This window comes from Sceloporus occidentalis, unplaced genomic scaffold, assembly GCF_023333645.1.
Source record: "Sceloporus occidentalis isolate IW3139 unplaced genomic scaffold, rSceOcc1.0.p SCAF_104, whole genome shotgun sequence".
NCBI classification, from domain to species: domain Eukaryota; kingdom Metazoa; phylum Chordata; class Lepidosauria; order Squamata; family Phrynosomatidae; genus Sceloporus; species Sceloporus occidentalis.
Window position 1 is genome coordinate 2203039 of NW_028317084.1, and position 13806 is coordinate 2216844.

Genomic DNA, 13806 nt, shown 5'->3' on the forward strand with positions numbered 1-13806 from the left:
AACAACTGCACCTGGCAAGCAACCAATGATAACCAGCACTTGCTCATCTTACTCCAGAGTTCTGCACTTGTGTTTCCCAAGCAGAGGAACAGAACATTGCTATGCTGCTTTTATTTGCAATGCTGCACAATGCAATATTCAATATCTGAATATGAGCTGGAGTTGTGTCTTTCTGAAAAATAAATTCCTGAAAGGAAACCGAAAGACCTCAAAAGCTGGAGTTAACCTTTTCTAGCCCATTCTTAGAAAGAAAGAAAAGGGTAGAATAAGTTGTTAATGTGTGTGCCTCCAAGACTTCTGACTTATGGCAAATATATCATGGGGTTTTCCTGGCATGTTTCATCAGAGGGGCTTGCTACTGCTTTCCACTGAGGCTGAGAGTGTGACTTGCCCAAGGTACCCATTCAGTTTCCATGGCAGGGCTGGAAATCAAACCCTGGTCTCCAAAGTTGTAGTCCAAGGCCCAAACCACTACACCCCCTTCTAACTTCAATTGCAATCTGTATGTGTATGGAAGGGCCTTGAGAATTCAAGCTATTTTCAATAACACTCTTAAAAGATACATTTCCCCCTCAACAAAAAAAGAAGCAGTAACTAAAAGAGAATACAAAAACCAAGTGTGCATGGGCATATGTCAGGGGTAGGCAACCTGCGGCCCACAGGCCGAATGCGGCCCAGCGAGGCCTTGGGACCGGCCCAGCCCGGTTCTGCCGCTGACTGCCGCTGGGGCCTTTGGCCTCTCACGCACAGGGGCAAGGGGGGGCAATTGTCTATAGATGCCTCCAAAAAATGCATTTATATTAACATTTTTTTAAAAAATCAGCAAAATTTTTTGCATGTCCTCCACTTTTTTTTTTTAAAAAGTGTCCACCATTTGAAAATGTTAAAAAAATTATTTAATTATTTATTTTTTGGCTTCGGCCCCCCCCCCCCCCCCCCCCCGTTGTCTGAAGGACAGCAACCCGGCCCCCGGCTCAAAATGGTTGCCTACCCCTGGCATATGTATTTGATTTTAGCAACTGCCAGCCTGGCAGTGAAAGATGCTCCTGTCCTTTCCCCAGTCTTTTTTCTTATCTTCCACTGCTCCCAAAGCTGTGTGTTAAGTCAGAATCAAGAAGTTTCACTTTGTAAGCCCAGGATTTGAGGGAGTGACAGGGTTATTGTAAATAATGGCCATTAAAACTAGCTGAGATTTATGTGCTTTGATGAAAATCCTCTCAAACTGGCAAATAAAGTCCACACCTAATCATAAAATGTAGTGAGATATTCTTACATTCTGGAACTAGCAAATGCCTTCTTCTTACAACAGCTAGCAGTCCCAGCTGTCTTGAAGAAAGCAGGTGTGATGCCACTCACAAAGAACCCCTTGAAAAACAGCATATCATAAACAATTGCCAAGTGCCCACTCTCCTACTGGTAAAGCCAGGTTAGCTCATCAGTTTCAAAGGCAGCTGTTAGTGACAAAACAGGAACAACAGTACCTAGAGTGCTGATAAAGAAAAATGTGGAATGATTCAGATCAAACAGACATCAGAGTTCACGTGAAAAGCTACACTGTGGTAGGAAGGCCAACAAAGAAATGTTATTTCTTTGTTAATACTACAACTGTATAGAATAGACTACTAATACCTTCCCACATGTATAAGATCTCCTTCACCATGATGCAAAGGAGGAAAACGAGAGCAGTCAATGGTTCAGTGTAAAAGATTTGCAGATCAATTACTTAGATGATTCTTAATTTGGACCAGACCAGGTTGCTTTAATTTTGGCCACAACTAATCCCACTGTAGGAGAGCCAGCATGGTGTAGTGGTTTGAGCACTGGGCTACATTTCTGGAGACTGGAGTTTGATTCCTGATCAGCCATGTAACCCATGGTGACCTTAAGCAAATCACTCTCTCAGCCTCAGAATAAAACTTGACAAGAAAACCCAATGATAGGATCACCATAAATTGGAAACAACTTGAAGGCATGCAGCATACAATCCCATTCTACTGGATTATTTCAAATCTGTAGTTCTTGAGAATGCAGAAAGCCTATCCAGAGCAATGAGGCTACCAAGTACTGTACTTAGACAGCTTCTAACCTGCCTGGCTGATGAACAGGGTTGTTTAAGGAGCAATCATGCTATCTTGCTTGACAGAGATAGTAATATATTAAGGATATTTTCCCTTTACCCAATAGTGTTAACTAATTACAGGCCAGCTTCAACTATGTGGCCCCATTTCAACTGGGCTTTCAGATAGAATATGAAGCCAAAACTACTTCAGTCATCTTGAGAAAAGTCAATTAGGGAATGGAGGAGGGTAGCAGAGCTCTACTGGTCCTCCTGGATCTCTTTGCAGCTTTCTGTACTTTGTAATGTGGTATCCTTCTGGACTGATAAGAACTGTGACAGTTCCCATGCTAATAGAGTAGCAAAATCTGCTCTAGTCTGAACTTTATGGGAGCTATCCAAGGTATTGAGCCTATTTTGTAGATGAATACTTGCATATTTACAGCAGATTAAAACCCAGAGCATAGAAGCCATTAGTCCCCACTGACTAGGAGTACAGCACTGCAGTGCTTCATCATTCCACCTCGTGGTGTTCCACAGCTTTCTTTTTGTCCCCTGAATTATAAACCAGCTACACAACATTACTGGGGAATCTCCTGGAATTCTGGAATGAAATGTCACCAATTTGCTGATAATACTTTCATTGTTCCTTATCAGCGAACACAAATTAAGCAGCCAATAACCATGATCATTGCCTGGGTTTGATAATGGGTTAAATGAGGCTTAACAACCTACAGCTACATTCTTATAAGATAAAGGTTGGTCAGTAGACAGTCTGTATGGAGATCAGGGTTTAACATATCCTGAAAGCAACTATGCTTCCCTTGAAAGATCAGTTTTGTGGTATGGGAGTACTCCTGACTCTATGCTGTCCTGTTTTTTCAGTTGGTCAAATACTTATTTGTATAATTACATTCAGTGTGCCAGCTACAGCCTCCCTTATTTGCAGCAAATATTCATGGTATTGCTTCATTGGGTCCTGATCACTGAATGGCTTCTATGTAGTGTCTCTTTAAGACAGTCCAGTGGGTTACTGGCTGTCTACAAGGCAACTTCAAGCATCCTTCACTATGCTGGTTAGGCCTGCAGTTGCCGTCAATGACATTTGGAAGGCCAGAGCTGCCCACCCAGCCTTAAAACCAAGTACTGCTTAGAGCTTTCTCTTCATTGCTCCTAAAATGTGGGACAGAATTATGATCAGTCTCCTCCTCCCATGCTTTTACAAAAAGCATCAAACTACACCTTTTGGACTTGGGTTTTAACATTGTTTTGGTGGTTTTATCATTTGTTGATTTTAATGTTTCATGTTTTTCTCTTGCTGTACAACAATGTAGGGTGTTATCTGTTCACCACTGTAAACTAGGTAGGGTTTCTTATTGGGACTAGACTTGCCAATAAGCAATGGTTCTCAAACTTTTCCTCTCTGGTCTCCAACTTGGGGGGCATCTCCCACTCAAGGTAGTATATAGAACTTTGCCTTTGGAAAGAGCAAAAGGAAAGGAAAGGGTTTTTAACTTTCCTCCTTCCAAAGACAGAAATGAAGGATTTTCTCTTTGGAAAGAGCAAAGGGGACAAAAAGGGTTAACACTGCTCCTTTCAAGGGTTTTTTCCCCTTTGGAAAGAGCAAAAAAGAAAAGGGGCTTAACTTTGCTCCTTCCAAAGACAGAAACTATGGGTTTTCCCTTTGTACAAAAAGGAAAAGGAAAAGAAAGGGGTTTCACTTTGCTCCTTCCAAAAACAGAAACTATGCATTTTTCATTTGGAAAGAGCAAAGAGAAAATGAAAGGGATTCCACCAGCCCAGGGTCTTTTCCTTTGGAAAGAGTAAAACGGAAGAAAAGGGGGGCAGTGTACTTTGCTCCATCCCCTCCCAAACTGCTGCCATGCTCGCTCATCTAACCCCCAGCCTCCCTACTACTCTAGTATAATTACAGAATAGCCTCATAATTAATAATCACTGTTTTTATAATTGGTTGTAATAGCAGCAATTCATTTTTTAATAAGGAATCTCATCTTATTTCAAACAAAACTCTTGAAACTGAACTCTTAAAACTCTTCATCAAGGACCTGGATGACAGAATTGGGGGTATACTTATCAATTTTGCAGATGACACCAAATTAGGAGAAGTAGCTAATACCCCAGAGGACAGGATCAAAATTCAAAATGACCTGAACAGACTAGAAAGCTGGGCCAAAGCTAACAAAATGAATTTCAGCACGGAGAAAGACAAGGTACTGCACGTAGGGCGGAAAAATAAAATGATGGGTGACACCTGGCTGAATGAAACTACGTGTGAAAGGGATCTGGCAGTCCAAGTTGACCACAAATTGAACATGAGTCAACAGTGCAATGCAGCAGCTAACAAGGCCAATGCAATTTTAGGCTGCATCAATAAAAGTATAGTGTCTAGATCAAGGGAAGTAATAGTGCCACTGTATTCTGCTCTGGTCAGGCCCCACCTAGAATATTGTGTCCAGTTCTGGGCACCACAATTTAAAAAGGACATTGAGAAACTGGAGCGTGTCCAAAGGAGAGCGACTAAAATGGTGAAGGGTCTGGAAGCCACGCCCTATGAGGAATGACTAAGGGAGTTGGGGATGTTCAACCTGGAGAAAAGAAGGTTAAGAGGTGATATGACAGCCCTGTTTAAATATTTGAAGGGATGTCATATTGAGGAGGGCACAAGCTTGTTTTCTGCTGCTCCAGAGACTGGGACCCGGAGCAATGGATGCAAGCTACAGGAAAAGAGATTCCATCTCAACATTAGGAGGAACTTCCTGACAGTAAGGGCTGTTCGACAGTGGAACACACTCCTTCAGAGTCTCCTTCCTTTGAGGTCTTTAAAGAGAGGCTGGATGGCCATCTGTCGGGGATGCTTTGATTTTGATTTCCTGCATGGCAGGGGGTTGGACTGGATGGCCCTTGCGGTCTCTTTCAATTCTGTGTTCTACTCTAAATCCTAACACTCACTTTCTTCTCTTCCTCACTCCCCACCACACAGTCTGAGCTGAAGGGGATGCTGAAAAAGTGTTCCAAGTACCTCCGCTCTCTGGAGGGTCAACTAATCTGAGTTTGAAGTTGGCGTCCCACCATTTGAGAACTTAGGCCCTGAAGGGAACTGGAAACCTCTGGTCCAGCTTGTTGATATGACTCAAACACCTTCCATTACATGTTCCTTCTTAAACAGATTGTAATGTCTTAAATAATGAAGTAGATGTGCTCCTGAGCATTAATTCTTGAACAAACAAAAAAAAATCGGTACCAGAGGCAGAAATAACAGAGAATAGGGATGTAATCTTACCCAAACAAAAAAAATGAGCAGTTTCCACAAGTTTCTGCAAATATTTATTCAAAAAATCACATATGAAATGAAATAACCAGGTCAAGTAAGTCTTGCATAAGTAAATAAAAATATTTTGAACTTCCTAGAAACCACCTGAAGTCTTCTTCCAAAATTCATCAAGCGTTGACTTTTTATTTCACCAGTCTCCACTTGTGGTAGGCAGGCATACATGGCTCAAGCATTCTTTACTGCATTGTTTAGCTACAACTCAGCATTGAAAGTTTGTGTTTCTCCAGCCATCCTTCACTACTCATCCAATGCTAATGCTGCTAAAAACCTCCAACTAGACAGGGGAGTTGGATGTGTACAAAAATCTTTTGTAAAAAAGGAGGGGTTTTTTTGGTCATGGTTATCCTAGCTCAGCCATGAAACCATGACTTATCAATAGCAATAGGAAAAGAGAGTGATACTTCTCAGCCTCAGGGAAGGCAATAGCAAACCTGCTCTGAACAAATCTTGCCAAGAAAACCCCATGATAGCCTTGCCTTAGAGTTGCCATTAGTGGGGAATTACTTGTAGACACACATGAACAAACCAAACCCAACTCTAGGACTACTGAAATACCTCAAAGCCTATGTAGAAATAACAATAATTCAAATACAGACACAGGCACCAATTCAAGCTGTATAAGTTATGGCCTATTCTGCTGGGTACTGGATGCTCTTTTCCAAAGCCTTTTAATTACTGGTGTGCATTAATGTTTCAGAAAGAGGCAGTGAGCTTAAAAAGTAAAAGCCTCATCTCTCTGCAGAGTAAAAGCTCAGAGAAACAAAAATGTCCAGCAGAGATGAACTTGCATAGCGCTTGCAAGACCTGAGCAGGGTTACTGAAGACCTGGATTCCTGCAAGTGTCTCGTTCATAGGGTTATCATATCAAAGCTGCTTGACGGCAATTAAGTACAACAATTTTCTTCTCTGCTGGATGTTTTTCACTCCTCCTTTCGGTTTTTACTCTGCAAAGAGATGAGGCCTTTACTATTCAATCACACTCCCTCACTGTGAAAGTTTACAGGAGAGTGAGGTAATGTTGCTTCAGTTTATAGTTCTCCCATATTATACCCCTGACTTACAGTATCTTACCATCTTTTTTTCTTAGCAGAGAAAATCCAAGGGGATACAATAGCTGCCTAGAAGCGCCCTTTGATTAATAATTAAATTTATTAATCATGTTATGAACTGAAACTTCGTAAGCCATTTCATTTTTTTTAATATCACAGAAATAAGAAATGAACCTGTGTGGACACTCTCAAAGGGCTGCATAAAACAATCTAAAGACTTGTAACGCAACTGACTATTCTAGTTAATCACAGAGGAATATACAGGAATTTAGTGATCAGTAGCTAAAAGGGAAGTGTCTAGATTTATGAATACGACAACGGTAAAAATATTGCTATGATGACCTTTTACTTTGATCTGCCTATGGGCCTAACCTGCCAGAAAACCAGTGAACCCTATTAACTCCAACCAAATAAATACATTTATTTGAACTGAAGCCAAAAGAGAAAATGTACGTTCAGCTTTTTCCTATAAAAGCAAATCAGAGTCAGCATCACAAGACGTGGGTCATAGGATCTCTTAATTATATGATAGCTTGCCTTGTCCTCCGTTTCATTCCAGCGAAGGCAAACAAGCTTCAGATGTAGAAACACAGCACACACAAAAAGAGGAAGGACATGAACACTGCAATCTATGAAACAGTTGTGCCCTAAATACTTCTTTCTCAATAAAACAATGTTGCCAATGTTAACATCTCTCCTGCTTCCTAGTATTCTCCTCTAGAGCAGTAAAACGGTATTAACAGAATTCATACCCTGACTTTCAGTTTGCTAGAATGTTGACCATTTCCTGCTTGGAAGCTGCTCTCTTGAAATATATATTCCAGGTTCAAAAGCAGTTTGCCATTCAACATGGCACATAATGTTAAATTTAGAGGCTCCTTGAAAGACAGTAAACAAATGCAGTATCTATACATATTGCTGGAGTTCAACTCCCAGAAAAACTGCCCTACGGTCATGCTAGTTGGGCTTTTCGGACACTCCCCCACCAACCCATCCATGAGAAATGTAAATCTGGGAATAGATGAGGCTGGCTATCAAAGAAATGGAATGTTACTCTCCAGATTTGTATTCAGTATTCATTAGCTATGCCAGTGGTCCCATGCTATCAGTTGGGGTTTGGATCCAGGTCTCCCTGTGGATACAGAAATCAGTGGATGCTCAAGCTCCATTATACACAATGGCATAGTAATATGGTGTCCCTTATATAAAATGACAAAAATGAAGTTTTTTATGGGTTTTTCGGGCTGTGTGGCCATGTTCTAGCAGAGTTTATTTCTGACGTTTCATTCTCTGAAGATGCCAGCCACAGATGCTGGTGAAACGTCAGAAAGAAACTCTGCTAGAACATGGCCACACAGCCCGAAAAACCCACAAAAAACTATTGATGCCGGCCATGAAAGTCTTCGACTTTACAAAAATGAAGGTTTGCATTTTGAATTTTTAAAAATATATATTTTGAAGCCATGGAGGGTGGAATCTGTGGGTGCACAATATGTGGATATGGAAGGTTGACCATATCCAGAATCAAACTCAATTCCTCCGCACACAAATCCATCTTTTTCAGCAACCCAATCTGGAAGGGGTAGATAAGCTTTTTAGCTATCCTTATAAATCGAAAACGATTTGAAGATGCACAATAACATCAACTGTTAGACAACTGGGAACAGAATCCCTCATGAATATACTGCAAGTTACCTGGATTTACCATTAGATCCTAACCCATCTTCCATCCACCCCTGATTCTGATGCATATTTCCTCTGAATATGCAGATTCCATTCAGATAATAGGCTGCCAGGATAATCTCCCATGGGCGGAGGAAGGTTCCACAGGACTAATTTATACCACTGGAAATGTGACAAGATGTTTATTTATTTGAAAGCTACTTAAGAAGAAGGAAAGAACTGCATGCACTTCCCCTTTCTGGAACTATCAGACGCCATGTAACTAACTAAAAGCCTGTCAAAAATACTTATTGTTGCTGCTGTGTGTCTTCAAGTTTTTTCTGACTTATAGCAACCCTATCACTTGGTTTCCTTGGCAAGGTCTGTTCAGACAGGGGACTGCCTTTGCCTCCCTCTAAGGCTGAGTGTGACTTGTCCAAGATCACCCAGTAGGATTCCACAGCCAAGCAAGGATTTGAACCCTGGTCTCCCAATATCCTAGGAGTTTATCACACGGGAGGAATTTCTCTTAATTTTGAATGAAAAGAAAGTGGGGCCAGAACGCATTCATGTGGATTCGCTAGTTCAGAGAATTTACATGAATTTGAATTGCATTCGAACTGACTTCCTGTTGCCCAAAAATAGCTTGGCATTGACCGAAATCGTGTGTGATCACCTCAGACGCAATAACATGAAACCCCATGATTGCGTTCGGACTGACTTCCCATTGCCCCAAATTGTGTGTGGTAGTCTATCACGCAATAATGTGAAACCCCATGATTGCATTTGGATTGCCATTGGATTATACTTCCAATTTCCCTTGTCTGATAACATCCCTAGTCCAGTGCTCAAACCACTACACCATGCTGGCTCTGTCAAAAATACTACCCTCGTATTAACTGACAAATGTAACGAAACCTCTGCCACACTGATGTTCTGCAACAACGATTACACAATACAGGAAGTACAGTGCAAGACTTACTTAGAAACAAATCCAATTACGGAAGCACCAGTTCACCCAGGTTATCCTTGGCTATGACTAAAAAGAAAAGAGGAGCAAGGCTGCACTCTTGAAACTGTGCTTTGTTCCACCTGGATGGAGGTGTGGAGGTGGATAGTACCTATTCCTCCACCTCCACGATTAGGGACATTATTTCCCTAGCTAGAACTGAGAGGAGGGAGGAAAACTAAGCATATCCAATAAGATATAAAAAGCACTGTAAGGCTAGGCAGAAGTAGGCAAACAGAAGCTTCCTAATGTCATAAGCAGCCTTGCTGCACCCAGACACGCCTCTCTCTTATTCACACAACTTGTATTCCCATTTCAGCCCTGAGAGCTCAAGCTTGAGTTTCTTTTTTACAAGATCACAAAGGGATCCAGGGAACAACAACAACAACAACAACAAGCAGGTCTTTCTGGTTGGCAAAGGCTCCCTTTGTCCCTCAAGTTCCTTTGACTTTCACTCCTCCAAGGAGGAAAAGGTACTCCCAGGCAAGCCAAGCCCAGGCACTAGGCACAGCGCCCATGTCTGTCCTGCCGTGTCATGCGCCGGTTTGCTCAAGATAAAGTTTAATGTATCTAGGAAATGACAGGCAGGACACACCTTTTATCTTTTTAAAAACATTGTGTGCATGAGCCCAGAGTGACCAGGCGTCTGTCCTCCTTTTCCCTGGACATGTCCTCCATTTCAGGCTTCTTTCCAGGAAGAACAATGTCCCCCATGCTGAGCATGACTAAGAAGTATGAATTTATATCTGTATCTGTGTTTTAGCTTCTACATGAGCATTTCCTCCATCTTTCTTGCCATGTCCTACATTTTGTCCTCCTTTGAGGATATGACAGCTGTTCTCCCTGCATAAGCCTTGCCTACGGTGGAAGTCTGGTGAACAGCTGCAACTAGGAGTATGTATACACTGTAGACACAATTCAGTCCGACACCACTTTTAAGTGCGGAAGCGCCTTCCTATGGAATACTACGAGGCCTTTAGCCTTCTCTGCCAAAAGGTGCTGTTGCCTCACCAAACTACATTAGCTTTCCTAGACTTTAGCCTACTTCCTCAGATGCATTTGGTGGAGCGGTGGAAGCCCAGGCAGAGACATATCTGTGATGCTAAGATGGCCATGGCCAACCCCTCTCTGAGGAGACTTGCCACCAAAGCCCCCATGATGTCAGGGAACGAGGTGAAGCCCACAAGGACAGATATTGTGTTATTATTTTTATTATTATTATGTTGTTATTATTACTATTATACACGGGGCACACAACAGCCACCGACCAAGGTCGGCCACAGGCGCCTAGAGGCCATGAACTGCCTCCTTTCTGTGAGGGGAGAAACAGCTGCTCCTACTACAGGAGGCACAACAAGACTGGCAACGAGGCCAGTCCTCGCCTCCACCAAAATAGGGCCGCTGCCGCGTTGTGCGCATGCGCAGACAGGCCTGGGGGCGCACGGACACCGGCCTCGCCACCAACGGAGGGGGGCGCGCGAGGGGGGTATGAGGAGGGGGTTGCGCATGCGCAGCAACGGCCCAACCAACGCCCTTACAGTCAGCCCTGGCATTACAGTACCTGCACGGCGCGGCTGAGGAAGGTGCCTGCGTCGGCCGCCAGCTTCTTCATATTGAAGTCCATGATGTTCATTTTCCAAAGGGCGGGGGGAACAGGAGGAGGAGGGTGACGTCGTCGACGTCGTTGTCTTCAGCGGCAGCGGCGCCCTCCTGCCGCCACCTCGCTTCCTTCAGAAGCCGCCAGCCAAGGCAGTGGCCACAGGGGTGGCGTCGGCCCCGGCCGGGCGCTGCGACAGCGGCCTCTGATTGGGTGGAGCCAGCTGGTGGGCGGAGACGAGGGTGAGGAAACGTAAGGGACGTCTTAAAGGGGCCGCTGCACCCATATCGTGGAAGATACCACTTCTCAGAAGCTCTTCATCTATAAAGCGGGGGAGGTTCTTGGGCGCCCCCGGCGGCGGAACGGAGATGGGAACGGCCAATCCGCGCAGCGTCTTCCGCCCCGCCCGGAGCCTGAGAGGCACCCGGACGCCCTCCTTTTCCCGGACGCGTCCTCCATTTCCATCCTTCTTTCCAGGAGGAATCCCAAAGCGTCCTCCATTTTGATCACGACTAAGAAGCATGGATCTATACTAGTGTCTTTTAGCTTTTATTACCTGCCCAGGAGGGGTTCCAAAACGCCCTCCATTTTGAGTCTGACTCAGAAGCATGGATTTACTACATTGACAGGAGTGTTTCTCAGCTTTTGTCGGGCCACGTCCTACATTATCTCTTCGGATGCCCTACATTTCGCGGTGCCCAGTGGAGCGTCCTCTCTAGGAATCCCTGGGTCCTCCAGGGCGACTTTTGGTTCAAGTTGACCATAGAGTTGCTCTGGAGGAGGACCTAGATATTCCTAGAGAGCACGTATTAATCAAATACCAAAAACTTGAAATGTAGGACATGTCCTGGAAAAGGAGGACACCCGGTCGCCCTGATGGTAGTAGATAGGGTTTTCTTGGCAAGTTTCTTGAGAGCGGGTTTGCCATTGCCACCACCCTCTGAGGCTGAGAGAGTGTGACTTGCCCAAGGCCACCCAGTGGGTTTTCATGCTCAAGCGGGGAATCAAAGGCTGATGCCCAAAGTCCAGATTGCTAGGCCACACGGGGTTTGTGCTCCTGCCGTGTGGTGATGAATTCGCATTTGTATTAATGCTACAGCGACTCTGGGTTATAAACTAGCCCCATTGGGCTACACAATAACTCCTCCTGTGACAACACTAACATTCCCTGAACAAAATAGATGAAGTGTAAAATTTCTATGCCACTGCACCATGTTCCCCCCCAAATAAGGCCCTGTCTTGTATTTATTTTCCCTCAAAGAGACGCAGTATGGCTCATTTTCTGGGGCCGTCTTATTAAGTGGTACAACAATCTACGTTTATTCAGATACAGTCAAGTCTTCTTCTTCTGGAACATGGTCCTAACTCTCCAACTCCACCCAGAATTCCTTGCCCTCCATTCCCTTGAGAAGCGTTGCCCCCGATCTTTCCGCTCCCTTCCCTTCCTCTTCTATCACTATGGTCTGATTTTCTGGGTATGGCTTATATTGCGCAAATGCTTAGAAATCCTGCTACGGCTCATTTTATGGCTATGCCTTATTTTGGGGGAAGCATGGTAGTAGCCCTATTGGATTCAGAGTTTCATGGCCAGCTTTCCATGACCAGAAGCATAGCTCTGAATGCCCAGTGGGAAGGGACTGGTGAAAATAACACCATCCCATACACACCTAGTCCAGTAAATCCTTTTTAAATTCAATGGGATTTATTCCCAGGTAAACCGATAAAGGGATTTCAGTGTGTTTCCTGCCACTAGTTATTGCTACATCAAGCTTTTGGTTGGAGGACGCTCCCATTGATATATTTAAGCACCAGGAGAACACAGTTCAACCATCCTGTGTGCTTTCATGGCTCATTGTGAAAGACATGTGCACACATTGTGTCAGAATGACAAATGAATTCATGTTGAACGAGTGCTTCACTTCCTTGCCCAACTTTAGCAAGTGTACATTGGCTTATCTTTGCAAACCTTTGAGTCATACCTTATTCATTCCTAGTTGGGACTCTATTGAGTTTCTCTTAGCGGGGCTGTGAGCTTCACTGTAAATGCCTAAGGGCCGTGAAGAGTAATATTGATCAATAACCTCCACCAGAGTTTTCCATAACCTTTGAGTATGACAGATCCAACATAAAAAATTTGTACAACTCTGGGTGTCTAGCAATGAAGCAAAGTCTAATAATAATAATAATAATAATAATAATAATAATAATACAACACTGTAAATTTGGCCACTAGATGTCAGCATAAATCTGTCACGTTCATATACAGTACTGCCAGATTAATCTGTAAATGCAAAGATTGTCTAGCTCAACATTTCATAACTGACAAAATTCTCCTCCGCTCCCAAGATAGTGGTGAATGAGCATCCAGATGGTTTTCTCACTTAGTGAATCTGCATGTGTCTTGTGGACCAAACCAGACGTGATCAAACCAGACTCATTAATTTAAATCCAATTCTGTCCCATGAGTACAGAAAACAAAGATTGGGTTTTACAGCAAAATGCACACAGTTGCATGAAAGGATTTGAACTCTACCTACTTGCACTGCTTCTCTCCCCATAGATTCCTTCCCCATATACTTTTATTTTGTCAATTTATTTCTTGAATCGAATCACTACTTAGAGGTGAAAAGTCTCTAGGAAGACTGATTTCAGAAGCATAAGCTGTATGTTGGGTGAAGGTTTGCCACACATGACATCTGTGCACTTGTTTTGCCTACCAAACAATGGCTTCCTTATATTATGTGGCCTCAAGTCATTTTCCAACTTATGGAGGCCCTAAGGTGTTATCTTTTCTTAGCAAGATTTCTTCAGAGGGGTTTTGCCTTTCCCTTCCTCTGAGGCTGAGAGTTTGTGACTTGCTCAGGGTCACCCAGTTGGTTTCCATGGCTGAGAGTGGGGATTTGAACCATGGTCTCCAGAGTCCAAATTTGATGCTGAAACCACTACACCATGCTGATCTCCCTTTATACTGCTTTATAATATACTGGGAGTTTCTTAAATGTGAAGTTGAAGGCTTTCATGGCCGGCATCCATAGTTTTTTGGTCTTTTCGGGCTGTGCAGCTCTTCTAGAACATGGCCAC

At 43.5% G+C, this 13806-nt stretch overlaps 1 protein-coding gene across 4 annotated transcripts in view; it reads right to left on the minus strand.

The window, feature by feature from the left end:
- The window catches only part of SH3GLB1 (SH3 domain containing GRB2 like, endophilin B1), a 40186-nt gene extending 29257 nt beyond the window's left edge, over nucleotides 1-10929 (minus strand). The window contains exon 1 of one of the 4 annotated variants that reach the window (XM_089497554.1): nucleotides 10690-10929. In XM_089497554.1, coding sequence (XP_089353680.1) covers nucleotides 10690-10761 — 72 coding nt within the window. In that variant the 5' untranslated portion in view covers nucleotides 10762-10929. The remainder of the gene's footprint in view (nucleotides 1-10689) is intronic. The other 3 variants (XM_089497555.1, XM_089497556.1, XM_089497557.1) reach the window with 3 other exon arrangements.
- Between the last annotated feature and the right edge of the window lie 2877 nt (nucleotides 10930-13806).